General features: G+C 47.2%; 1 protein-coding gene and 1 non-coding gene across 8 annotated transcripts in view; both read right to left on the reverse strand.

Annotated features, from left to right (window-relative positions):
* PRRC2B (proline rich coiled-coil 2B) overlaps nt 1–13023 on the reverse strand; it is a 48785-nt gene that overhangs the window by 6154 nt on the left and 29608 nt on the right. For 4 of the 7 annotated variants that reach the window (XM_067309248.1, XM_067309251.1, XM_067309247.1 and 1 more), the window contains exons 16-27: nt 10914–12980; nt 9249–9448; nt 8296–8441; nt 7062–7203; nt 6334–6416; nt 5456–5647; nt 5122–5316; nt 4593–4679; nt 3521–3625; nt 2801–2993; nt 1357–1454; nt 549–676 (exon numbers count right to left, since the gene is read on the reverse strand). In XM_067309248.1, coding sequence (XP_067165349.1) covers nt 549–676; nt 1357–1454; nt 2801–2993; nt 3521–3625; nt 4593–4679; nt 5122–5316; nt 5456–5647; nt 6334–6416; nt 7062–7203; nt 8296–8441; nt 9249–9448; nt 10914–12980 — 3636 coding nt within the window. The remainder of the gene's footprint in view (nt 1–548; nt 677–1356; nt 1455–2800; nt 2994–3520; nt 3626–4592; nt 4680–5121; nt 5317–5455; nt 5648–6333; nt 6417–7061; nt 7204–8295; nt 8442–9248; nt 9449–10913; nt 12981–13023) is intronic. The other 3 variants (XM_067309252.1, XM_067309250.1, XR_010886155.1) reach the window with 2 other exon arrangements.
* On the reverse strand, nt 2428–2514 carry LOC136993905 (small nucleolar RNA SNORD62). The gene has a single exon (XR_010886170.1). It is a non-coding gene; the product is annotated as a small nucleolar RNA SNORD62 (small nucleolar RNA).

Below are 13023 nucleotides of genomic sequence, written 5' to 3' on the forward strand. Positions count from 1 at the left end.
CACATACTCTTGCTGTTATGATACTTGTGTTGATTTCTAATTTGAATCTTACTAATTTCTGCCAGAGTGCTGGCGTTTATTCTGTTCTTGTCTTGTAATTTATATCCAATAAGAGAGAAGTTCTTTAAATTCCCCATGTAGGTACTCATCTCTGATCAAACTGTCTCTTAATCTTCTCCCCAGTAATAAGCCAAACACAGTAAGCTCTAAGCTCTGGATCTCTCATTAAAAAGGTTACTTTCCACACCAGAAACCTCTCCTTTCTGGATCTTTCCCAAGATCTGCCTCCCCCTTTGAGAGGGTAAGCATTGCGACTGAATGCAGTTTTCCAGAGATGGTCTTTGCCATTGTCCTATGAAGAAGCATCCTGCAAAGAGTCTCATGTGATCTGATACCCTCACTCTCCTCCCTGGCAATGTTATGAGGGGAAAGAAACAGAACGTCAGCAGAAGGGGAAGAGAAGATGAGCAGGGAGTGTCTGATCTACACACCTGGCCATTTGGAACATAAAGGTTCAGAGCACAAGGAAACGAACAGGAAGCAGTTACCTGAAGGGCTGTATGGAGCTGTAGATCTCCTGGGACTGGGAGACGGGCAGGCCACCCCTCAGCCCAAGCTGAGCTTGGGCTTGTAAGGATGTGTGGAGGGAAATCGGAATTTGCTGAGCAGCAGCAGCCTGTAGAAGAAATTAAGATAACAGAGGTAGAGCAGCCAGAAACTATCCCAGGCTGTTAAAAACCCACCAGTTTCCTCAGCCAGTCAATCTGCCATGAGAATTATCTATACCGCACAGTTTCATCCAGCCACTGCCTCATTCCACAATACAGCAAAACATTGGCAGGGGAAGCAACTGCACAGGCACCCGGGAGAGAGACCGATGCCCGCAAGAAGTGTTGGATGGACACCCGTGGGGACCAACATGCTCCACACACAGAAAAGGCCCTTTACTGGCACTAATGATCCCAGCTCTAATTTGCCTGCACTCTTACCCCAAAGTGGTTCTTCCCAATGCTATCAAGTTTTAGTAGCCTATTTACTAAGACTACTAAAACTGCCCATTGGTGTTGGCTGGTTGGGAAATTTACAGAAAATCACTTTACCTCACTCAGACTTCTCCGCATCTGCTTCAGTCAAACGCAGCTCAAAGACATCAGTACAAAAGAAAAACAACGCCATTCCCTCCCTTCAGTTTCACTAACCTGTGACACCCACTGGGAAGCAGCATTCAAGGAATCTGAAGGGAGCCACATCTAAGCTCCTTTGGGCTTTCAGAGAGATAAATGACTCCCCATTCCTTAAATGTCACCCCGAAGACTTCTTGAAAAAAAACATTAGCCAATTGCTTTTCTCCCTTACCTGCTGGTAGCTTTGCTGCTGAGGTATTGTCTGAGGGACCAGGCGGGGCTGACTTGCAAACACATGGCCATCCAGATACAGGGGTGGAATATGGTTACCTAAACATCATAAAAGGCAGGCTGTAATTCAAGGTACGGGGGGGATACAGACAAGGTGCCCTGCACAGAGACCTGAAGGTCAGTCAAGCCTACTTCCCACCTCTTGGCCACCAGCTCAGCAAGTCAACACAGACATTTAACAGCAATTCAGAAGAGCCGGTAAAGTTCACAAGTCAGAAGCCCAATTATAGAAAGTTATCATTACTTTTCAGCCCCCAAGCCCTGGGGGAGCATGCTTTGGCAAGCCTGCTACTATAAGAGGCTAAATGTAAACTCATTTTTCCCTTCTCCACAGCAGAATCACAAGAGACTGGCAGTTCAGGAATTGGTGAGCTGTACTCCAAACTGCTCCTAAATCTGCAAACCTGCACTGCTTTGCAGCTAGAAGGGAAGGCAAGAGCAAACATGGTGCTTGAGACCTTCACATGAAAGATCCAAGAGCCACATCTACCCCAAGAGTGGGCACCAAGAAGAAAGTGCTATGCCACTCCTGTGGTTTTGTACAGATCTGAAGCACAAGACATACAAATAAAATGGAGGGAGGGCTAGAAAAATCACCCGGCTTGGAAACAACTTGTTTTCCAAGTGGAAATGAGGTAAGCAGTCACCCCAGCTACCCGCTCATTATCACTTCTGCCCAATGTATTCTGCTCCATTCTCCAGCTGAGAGAAGGGCAACGCATGAGAGGTCCATCGGGACCTGAGAATCAAGGAATCCAGGTACATTTCCTTTCTTCATCCCTGATTACACACATCATCTAACCTGACTGAGCTTAAGTTTGCCCTCCGTAATTCAAGGACAGCAGCACTTCCGCAGCTCCCAGAATCATGCAAACGTTTATCACTGTAAGCAAGTTATTGTTATTACGAAGAAAGAGCAGAATACTGTGACATACAGAAAAACCTGTGACATACAGAGAAGTCTCAAATAGCAAAACGGATAGAGGAATAGTTAATGCTGGAATTGTTGAAGTCTCTCAGCCATAGATTACTTCACTTCCCTTCTATTCTACTGAGTACACAGTGAAGGGTCAGCAGGATCTATCGAGACATCCAGAGACTGGCCACTGCACAGGTATAGATACGTCCTGAAGTAAAAAGTGAGTCTTGTGCTGAGATTATACCAATAAAATTCAAGTAACAGTCTCCAAAGAGTGGAAGTTGTCCCCTTCTGTCCTGCCTGAATTGTTGTTAAGGATCTGTTGAACACCAACCAGTCAATTGCTACTTTACATGGAGGCTCTTTCCACCATGCTCTCATCTATGAGAATCCAAGGAGGATTCACAGGAAAGAGCAGATGCACCAACCAGACAATGCAAATACTGCTGCTGCAGTTTGCAGGTACCTGGAATAGATGCAGAAGGTGCTACGGATGCCACAGGCATAGGAGGCATAGAAACACCGCCAAAAGAGCTGTAGCTGACACCGTTGGAAGCTCCGACACTGGAAGGAGGCTGGATGCCTGAGCCTGCGCCTCCTGGAGAGTTCTGTTCTGGTAAACTAGGAGAGTTTTCCCAGGCCTTACGAGCAGACTCCATCTATGGAAATGAAGGGCAATAACTACAGACAGTTCAAATGGGGAGGAAAATACGGAGGCCTAGAGCTGCTCATCTGTAAACTGTCAGTTCAAATTCAACCTGGGCTAGTCACAGCTGAAAGCTGGCATGTCTCAGGTCAAGAGGTTTCACATCAATTCCCAATGGGTAAGCATCCATCACAAAAAACAATCACTTTTGGCATTTGCTGAGGCTTCCCCATCCTGGAACTGTCAGGCACAGCAAAGCACCTAGGATCACTGACCTGTCAGCACACCCAGCCACTGAGACAGTCACTATAGCAGGAAATCCTGCTGCACTCATTCTACAGTTATTGAGGACTTCACATCCAGGATAGATAAAACGCATCCCTTTCCACCCATTTTGAGTATCATACACTCGTAACTTTTACACAATCTAATTAAAGACTCAGCAAGTGCCTAACAAGTCCCTCTGGGAAGGATCTCTTCACCCTTTTTACTCTGGCCAAGCAGACAGCTAGCATTAAGCTCACATAACAGCTTACTTACCTTAAGAGTAAGGTCTGCGGTGGGGAAGGACATTGGGTTGAGGCCAATGCATCGCTGGAGGTGATGATCTCTTCGCAGAATGGGAATGGACTGCGTTAGCCCTGCCTGAAGGGAGATTGGTAAGCGGTGAATACTTTATAACTCTTACAAGAATTCCAAGAGATACCAAGGCTAACAGTCGCAGTAGGCAACTCTAGTAACTACATCTTAAAGGATTCGATCCTCTGTGGCACTGTAGGAGTTAAGTACCTAAGCATCAAACCATGATCAATTCCACTGTTGGGATAAATGAAGTTCTGGTGGCTTGCACTGACACCCCTTATGTCCTGTGAGTTACACCAGCCTCCACCTAAACATCAGTTTCACCCAGTAACTCCAGTTTGCAAAAATGTTTTCCCCCTTCCATACTTGGACTTTACACGAATTTCAGAGAATATCTGCACTTTCAAAGAGAAAGACCCCTTAAGACAAACCTCCAGAAAATCTAAAAGCCCAAGCCATTTCAAAAGCAGCTTTGTGAGTTTCTCACATCACTGTCCACAGCTGAGCTGCAAGCTGTGCTTTCAATGTGTATGCTCTTTTTTATACAATAATAAAACACCCAGATGGCTGAAACAAGCTGGAAACCTCCATAAGGGCCCAGCTAACAGGTCACAGCCCTCTGCTTTGCTGTGGCAGGTGAGACTTTCTGAGGATGCTGGCAGTTTGGGCCTGAAATGCCAGTATCTACATCACATCCATTCCAAGCACTGTCCTTTGGTTGTGCACCTCAGAGGAGACTGGTGAACTCAGGAGATCTGCTAAAACTCTTGCTTTACACAGGTCACTGAATGATAATGGAGTCACTATCTGTATCACTTCTGAGTTAATGCTCATTTTATCAAGGTGCCTCTGAGGCATAGATTTCCATTATGGATTTTAGCCATGTGTGATGCCTAGGCATTAAGTGTGAAGTCAACCGCAAAGAAATATGCTTGCTCTGTTTGGAAATGTCTGGGCTTTAACCAAGGAGAGATGCAGATGAATCAAGGCAGGAAAACAAACAAATATCCCAACCCCCCAAAAAACTTACGTTACTGGCCAAGGCATCCTGCAGTTTGGTGACAGGGTTAGCTGCAGTGCCAGAGGCAGAACCAGGTGGCAAACTGAAGTCAGAGTCCTGAAAAAAACACAATACATGCCATTCAAATCCAGGCCTGAGGGCCACCTACCAGCTTCTCATGGCTAATGACTCTAGCCTGAATCATGACACTAGAAACTAAAGATTGTACTCTGGTAAGCCTTGCTGGAAGAGGACAAGAAGATACTTCTCAGCATTCAGCAGCAGGCAACCCCCAGGGGGACACACAGGCTTACAAGGCTGTAATTTTGTCCTTTACTCTGTTACCACCCCAACTGGTCCTTCAGACAGTATTTCCAAGACAATAATACGTATCTGCCAAGACATCTTGAGTACCTGGTTTGTGTCAGTAATGAAATCCATAAGGCAAATCTACAGTGCACATGCTGGAAGCTTCCCCTAAATAATCCTGTCTCAAACTACCTTTCACATCTCGACAAGCTCAAATCACCAAGAAGATAAAATTAAATTCAATCCTCACTTTAGGATTTACTCCAAATTCAATGGGTGGCACAGGAAGTACAGAATCCACGTGAATTTCCACCCCATTAACAGGGGGAATATTCCCTTCCAGCCGTTCCGTTCCCTCCGAACCCTTTCTGTTTCTCAGGGAGCGTTCGTTGCCGATTGGTCCAGGCTTGTGTTCCTTGTTCTGTCCTGAGCCTTGATCTGAATCCTTAATAGGAAAGCAGAGAGGCTGAGACACAAAGACTGAATAACCCAATCTCTAGCCTTAAAAATGCTATCAAGAATAACAGAACCACTTCATAAGATCTCTCACTATGTGCTCTGGCTTGGCTGCAAATCCAGATTACCTTTTTATCAGATTGCTTCTGAACTTGCTCCTTCTGGCAGTCGGGCTTTGGGTCCACCAGGCCAGCCCCATTCATCTCCTCTGGTTTGAGGGTGCCATATGGAGAACTGCGCTGAGAGGAGGTAGCGGAGGATTCCCGAGACTCCGCGCTCAAGTCAATGCCACTATCCCCCTGGCTGCCTTTAAAACCCTGCTATGCAAAGCACGAAATGTGTTAAAGCCCCAGACTCCGACCCAGCTCCACAAAGAAGGAAAAAACCAGCAAGACAACGTCCCCTTTTTATCACTATCAGTTAACTGCAAAGAAGTTGGGCCTGACCTGCAGCACCCCTTGCCTGCTGCATTAGCTCTACGCAACTCTGAGACAGCCTAACCATTGTGCCAACCCCACTGTGGCTTTAGAATAAGGGAAAAGTGCCCCACATGGCAACTAGGCTGAGATTGCCAAACTCATTTCACTTATGACCCAAACCAGATTTGAACTCCGGTCTCCAGAGGTGAAGCATTCAGGGACCTTCTCTGCCCCCCTCCCCATGTCAAGGCTACAACTACATACTGTTCGCAGGCATGAGGCACAAACACGACCTACAGGATTCCACCATCCTGGACTACACTCTGTTCCCAGTTAGGAGCATAATCCTGGAGTAGCTCTGCAAGACAGTTACTCCAGATTTATACCCACATGTAAAAGCAAGCAGCATTTGGCCTTCTAGGTTAGAGCAGCATGAAGCTGAAATCAGAACTGCAGAGAGCCAGTTTAAAATTGCACAAGCAGAGCTGACAGAGTTGCTAAGCACAGTTGGAGCAATGAGAAGCATGAGCCACCTACGTTAATATTTTATACACAAATACCTGAATGGCAGATCAGGTGCCACTTACCTCAGTGGAACTAGATTCAGTACCATTAAAGGCATTTACAGGCTTGCTCCAGGAATCACTGCCAGGGGATTGAACGGAAAGGGCTGGAAGAGAAGAGAGGGCAGGGTTCAGATGCTTGAAACAGAATTGTGAACACACCTTGTACACCATGCATAATACACATGATTCATTCTCCATTTAAAGACATGAGAGGGGATATTTTCACCACTTCAGAAAGCTAGTGCTTCCCCATCGGCTGAGAAATAATGCAGCACAGAGAAGACAGGGTGAGGAAAGGGAGGGTAGAAAGCAAGGAAGAGAGATTTCTTAGGGAACATGAAGACAATAGGAGAAAGAAAGAGCAGAGATAGAAAGAAGGAAGGCACTAACTATTCAGCGCTAGAGGATGAGAAAACAGAGGAAAGCAAAAATAAGAAAAAAGCTAAAGTAGACCTAGCAATGGGCCTAGAAGATGGCATTTAGGATCGTGATCTTAAAAAAAGGCTAGGAAATAGATTAGGAAAGTTACATGGTCAAAATGAGGAGGAGGAGGAGGAGGAGGAGGAGGAGGATTGAACAGTACTGCTTCCAGAGGCACAGTCCCAGATGTCTGCTAGCCCCCTTCCCATTTCCAGCATTAGACAAGGGAAGATTCTCTCCCCTTAAGCACAGACACCTCACCTTCCTGCACGCGCCAGAGAATTCCCCACCCATGTGAAACACTCTAGAGCAGATAGACCCGAACTTACCTGGGCTGTTGCTCTCCCAGATCTCTGTACCCAGGCTGTTTCCAGACACTGTTACATCATTTTGCTCCAAGCACATGCTGTTCTGCTTCTTAGCAAATCGAGGAGGAATGCGAGACTGAAGGACACGGGCCTTGGCTGGTGCCTGAGAGAGAAAAGGCACAGGCCATAAGACCTGCAGCTAAATTGGGTTAGCATGACCTGCTCCTGGCAAGCTGGATCCCTGGATTTCTAAATGCTGCCATGAGAAAAGCCCCCAACTCAAGTTACAGAACTGTATAGAGGAAAAGAAATCTGCTGCCCCTCACCCGCCTCCCTTTTTTTTTTTTTAAAATGGGCCCTGTGACTATTGTAAAGTTCCCCCAATCTAATAGGAATGTGAAAAAAGCTGGCTTCAGCAGCAGAAGATTGGGGGCAGGGGGGAGGCAGAAAATGAGTGTAATCTTAAAGACACCAAGCAGCCAGGCTTTCATAACTTTGCTTGGGCGACTTGCTCTACCACCACAAGCCTTCCCTGTCAGGAAGCATTTCCCAGCAATGCTTTTCATTTGTGTTTAGTCCTCCATGTTTCATTACATCTCTTTTTATGCCAAAGTATTCTCTTATTCCTCCAGAATTTAGTCTTCTAGTACCTGTAGACAAATATCTTCATCCCCTCCTAAACATCATTTAACCAAGCTATGCACACAGTCTTAAATATTTTCTTGTAAATCAACTCCTTTATCCTATTACGACCACCACAAATTGTCAGAGCTTCCTCTAGTTCATTAGTTTCTTTCTGGTGAAATGCTCAGACACAAACATGACAAGGTCCTACAGGGAAGCTATCATCTCCTCTTCTAGCAATATGTCACTGACAGAGCAAGAGCATGGAGATGCTCCACTGCTCATTGCTGCCCCGTACCTCACCATCAACTACAGCCAGCCAGCAACAGGCCTAGCGTGCCAAATTGCTTCAGATGAGACATCACTTTAGAAAGCCTTCCCCAAACTCGCAATTAACACTTCCACTAGAAAACAAGCACACCAGTCAAACCTACTAACCATCCTTATCAGACTAACGGCCTCTGCCTATCAGAGCCACAACACGTTTCCTGCGCCTAATACAGGATCAGCCCTGCTTTGGCCAACTGCGTGTTCTTCTGTTCATCCAAGCACTTTTGGGGGCCTGTACTTTTCCCTGACTGCAGCCCAAACTGTAGGTAAGGCTAAGACTTTTATGCCTCCCACTCCTCACCTGAGCAGCTTGTTCTTTCTTCCTTCGTTCCTCTTCCAGCAAACGACGCTGCTTTTTAGTAAGAACCTCAATGAAGCCTTCACCTGCCATAGAGCCCACTTCATTCTCTTCTGCTGTGCTTGACACCCGATTATCAATGATGGCACCTGAACAAAGTGTATATGGGAAAAAAAAATGTGTATGTGTGCCTCCATATAAAGCTTTATAACTGTATTATTTTAAAGAGTGTATTCCAAATAGGATCCATGCTACAGACAAACAAGTTCAGCCAGCAGCTCGGCAGCTAAGCTCTGAAAGCCTCCAGGGCTTTGCTCTCCTCTAAGAGCGTGCGTCAGCTGGGAGAGCTCGGGAACATAAGCCATGTGGCAGCTCGGGTAACTTCAGGTGTGTTATCAGTGGAAACAAAATTCAAACCTTTCCAAACATCAGCAAGGACAAAACAGACATAGGCACTTTCGAAAACACATCCATCACCTTTGAATGCAAAACTTCAAATGGCAAAAAACAGGGTCAGGGCCTAATGCAAGAAGGAGATGGTTTCAGAGGTACTTTTTTCTTGCCTCCCAGCCATGAACTCAGGCTACAATTCCCCAGTTTGGATGCTCTTTCAACTTCTCTTCCACTACATAAGGTATTTTGGACTTGAGACTTAACATCTTAGACAGAAACACAGAATAACCTCATTTCTCCCTAACACCAAATTTTCTACAGAAAAAGTATTAGAGAGACTGCTTTGTCAGATCTGGCTCAAAGCTTGGGTTTTAAATTTTAAACTGCCTTTGCCTGACATTGTATTTTCCCTACTTAGCTGCAATAGAATTCTCTTGTTTGTATAAGTAAATAGAAAATAATCTAATTTGATATTTAAAGTTACACTGGATTAAATCAGCCTGGCTCAAGGTCAGCCACAACATGTTATCCCTTTAAGGAAACAAATGAAATGAGACACTCACTTCCATAATTCAGTTCAAACTGTGATAAGGCTTCCCCCTTTTCGCTTGTTCTCTGGGCAGTGGATTTGGGCTCCTTCTCCGGCTTTTTACCTGGCCCCTCAGCAGTCTCGGTGTTAGCATGGGAGGCCCTATCTAGGCTGTAAATGGAGTGGCTGCTCCCACCGCTGGTGTTGCCAAGGCCCCCTCCTTCTTCCGGAGATCTGCGAGGGAAGAGAAAGGAATTAGATTTGCTGCTAGAAGATGAGTAGAAGTAGTAAAAGGAAAACAAATGGGTTATATTCTCCTTGCCAGGTTTCTAATCGCACCTCTTCCTTCCCCAGCCTCTACTCAACTGAAGCAGACATTAATTCTGAGCACACAGCCCATTACAAGGATGTCTCTGGGAAAGTAGAACGGGAACAGAACAATACCTGTAGTCATGAGTCAAACAACATGCTTCCCCCACCACAAAGCTAATACCCTAGCTTCTCCCCACAGGGAAGGCTCAGTGCTTTCATATCAGTGTCTTCTACCCTCCTACAACACTGCTTTCATAGCTCCCCTGCTCCTCTTTACAATGAGCATACATTCCCTGGCATGTATCAGGTGAGGGGAAGGGAGATGGAGAGAGTCTGAAAAACACTGAGACAAAAAAATTCTTTTTCCGTCCCGTTTCTCTTAGCAATTTTTTCCCCCTTTGACCATCATCCACACATCATCTCCCAGGGTTCAACTCACAAAATAAGAGGCACAATGAAAGGAAAAAATGCCTCCCCCTTCCCTCACTTTCCTTTTCCCCAGCACGCATCTTTCCAGATAGTCAGCTCTCCTCTCCTTTATTCACATATAAACTACTGTCAACTACTACGTCCAGGAATTGGGGGAGAAGAGTCACAAGAGGACAGAAAACAATGAACAAACTGTCTACACATCAGTGCTTTAAACCCAATACAATGTATCCACACAACACTATCTCCTGTACCTGTTAAAGGAAAAGGGTAACAAGGGAGCTGTCAAACTGACCCAGGACCAAGGTCCAGCTAAGCCAGTGTCCGTTCTCTAGTGTCAGCAAACATCAGATTCCTCACAAGATGTTGCAAGGAAATACCTAATCCCTTGTGTCGAAACAATCCTAAAATACTCACAGGAGAAACTCCTCCCGCCAGCCTAGGAACTCACAGCACTGCTTTCCATTCATCACCAGACTCCACTAACACCTAAGAAAATACTTGTTCAGGCATAGCTAGCACTGGCAATGTCACACATTGCTCCCATGTCTCAACCACACTACTGGAAATCCAGGTAAGTGATGCTCAACCTGCACAAGTCAAATCAACTCATCCCAGGGAATCCCAACCTTCACTCCTGTACTCTGCCACACTTCATCAGGGACCCACAGGAGACCTGTCTTGGCAGGAAACTAGGGTAAAGAAGGGCATTAGTTCAGAGGCAGCACATGCCATGCCTACGCTGTGTCATTAACAGGCATAGGCTTGGACTTCCAGCATGGAAGTAAAAGCATCATGAAACCCTTGAACACCACAAGGTTGGTAAACGATGCTGGAAATCACCTGTGCTAGATGGGAAGAAGCACAGCCAATAGCTCCCACCACAATCCAGCCCACGACCTCCACTCCCCCAATATCCGCATACCATAGATATCTGTACATCAGAATGCAGCTTTACCTCTTGCTTTTCATCAGTGTCCCATTCTGCTGGCTCTCGTATCGGGAAGCTGCTCCCACACCAGTCCTGACAGACTGCTCCACAAACCCTGCTGGCTCAGCCTTGCGGCTCTGCCTGTCCACAAGTGGCCTTTGGCTTGAAAAACTTCTCTTTGCTAGCTCCCTCTTCTCTCCCAAGCTGCCACTCCCAAGGCCACCCTCTAGCTGGCCTTCGCTCTCTGAAACGCCATCTCGCCTCTCCCGCCGCTCGCTGAAATCACTGCTTTCAGATGCCGTCTCCCACTCCTCGTTGGCATGGTCCGACGAGTTCTGGTAGGACAGCTCAGGAGACCGTCTGCCTGAAATGCTGCTCTTCTCCGCAGTGGTCAGCTTGGGTCTTCCAGGCCACTGGCTCGGCAGCAGGTTGGGGCCTCCTTCCTCAGGGTTCCACTGGCCAACGGATTCCCTGTCTTGCCTGAGGCGCCTGAATCGGGGAGGCTTGTCCTGGCGGGGGGGACGCCGCCTCCTGAATGGTCTGTTCTCTATATTCTCCTGATCTGCTGAGTAATCTTCCTGGAAAAAGTGCCTTTTGTCATCCAGATGACTGTCCTCAAAAACCCGGCTTGAGAAGGAATCTGAGTGTTTGTAAGAATCTTGGATGTAGTCCCTGTCAGACTGCTGCCTGCTCCCAAAAGTGTCCGATGGAGAGGTGTGGCTGTACTCCTGCCACCCAGCTCCCCCACTCCTGCCTTGCCACTGAGTGGGCTCCTTACCCATGAAACCCCTTCGCCCGTAGCCAGAGTTGCTCAGTCTTGGCGGCAATGATCTTCCAAAAGCTCTTGGGGCCCTCATCTTAGGGTCAAGGCTAGCGTGATCATCTGAATAGATTTTGTTGGACCTCCACGACTCTTTGAAGTCTCCCTTTTTCAGATCGCTCTCCTCCCTGTCCAGCACAGAGCCTTCATTGCTGTTTTCTGAGCCCCTCTGCCGGCGACGCTTGGGGAGCTCCTCATATTCTGACCCTTCGCTGTGTGTCTCGCTTGCTATCCGGCGCCTGGGCTTGCCTCTAGGGAAGTCCTCTGGCTGGTTGAACTCCCGAAGCCCTCGCCCTCGGCTACTCCGCTGGTTGTTATAGACTCCCCTACTGCCCACAACAGTGCCGCGGCCCCTGAAAGTGAACTCTCTGAAGCCTCTCCCTCGCCCACGCCCTTGACCTCTCCCACCAAAGGCTTGCTCCTCATCAATGAAGATCCAGTTGTTTCTTTTGGGGGGAGGGAGATCATTTGACTCTCTGGATAGTTTGTTCTCCCAGGTTCTTTCCCGTTTCTCTTCCTCCTCCTCTTCCTCTTCTTCCTCTTGGGATTTCTCAGCCTCTCGGGCAAGGCTGGCTTTGGAAGAACCTTTGTCATCCAGCAGATAACGCGTGGAGTTCAGTAAGGCTGCGGAACTGTCTGACTCATTTTCCACTTTATGAACAGGCACCTTTTCCTTTGGTGGGCGTGAGGTATCGTCTCCCTCCAGCTTAACCTTCTCCATCTCCTTCTCCTTCTCCTCTACCTTGAGGGCTTTCAGGACTGGTTTTTTAATTGGGCCTGATCGCCGTGTCCTCCCCATTTGCTCCTGATGTTGACCACTGGTGTTCCGGTTCTCAGGAGCCCACTCTGCCGTCTCTCCAGCAGGTTGTTTGGTGTTAGCGCCTTCTTTCTTCCACGGGTCAGCACTGAATGACTGCTCATCCCTGGGCACTTCTTCAGCAACCTCTGCTGCAGTCTCTGAAGGTTTCTGGTGGTGGCTGATGTCCCAGCCATTATATTCAGGCTTCTTCTCTGCTTGGATAAAGTCAGGCTCCAGGGGCGAACACCTTAAGTTTGCATGGCGGTTGCTAGGAGGACATGTTTCCTGCACATTCTCCTGATGCTGAAACAAAAGGTCTTGGCCTATCCTCTGAGAAGACAGGCAGCTGTCGAAGTCTGCTTGGGCCTTCTTGTCAAAAGCATTCAAGTACTCCTCCCCTCTCTCCTCAAAGAGATCTCGCTGGGTGCTCAGGCCCTCTGGCCTTCCAGGAGGGGCAGAGTAAGAACTCTCATTCCTGAGAAGGAACCAACCAAACAAAAGAAAAAGTCAGCAAGTGC

The sequence above is a fragment of the Apteryx mantelli genome, chromosome 21 (assembly GCF_036417845.1).
Source record: "Apteryx mantelli isolate bAptMan1 chromosome 21, bAptMan1.hap1, whole genome shotgun sequence".
Taxonomy (NCBI): Eukaryota; Metazoa; Chordata; class Aves; order Apterygiformes; family Apterygidae; genus Apteryx; species Apteryx mantelli.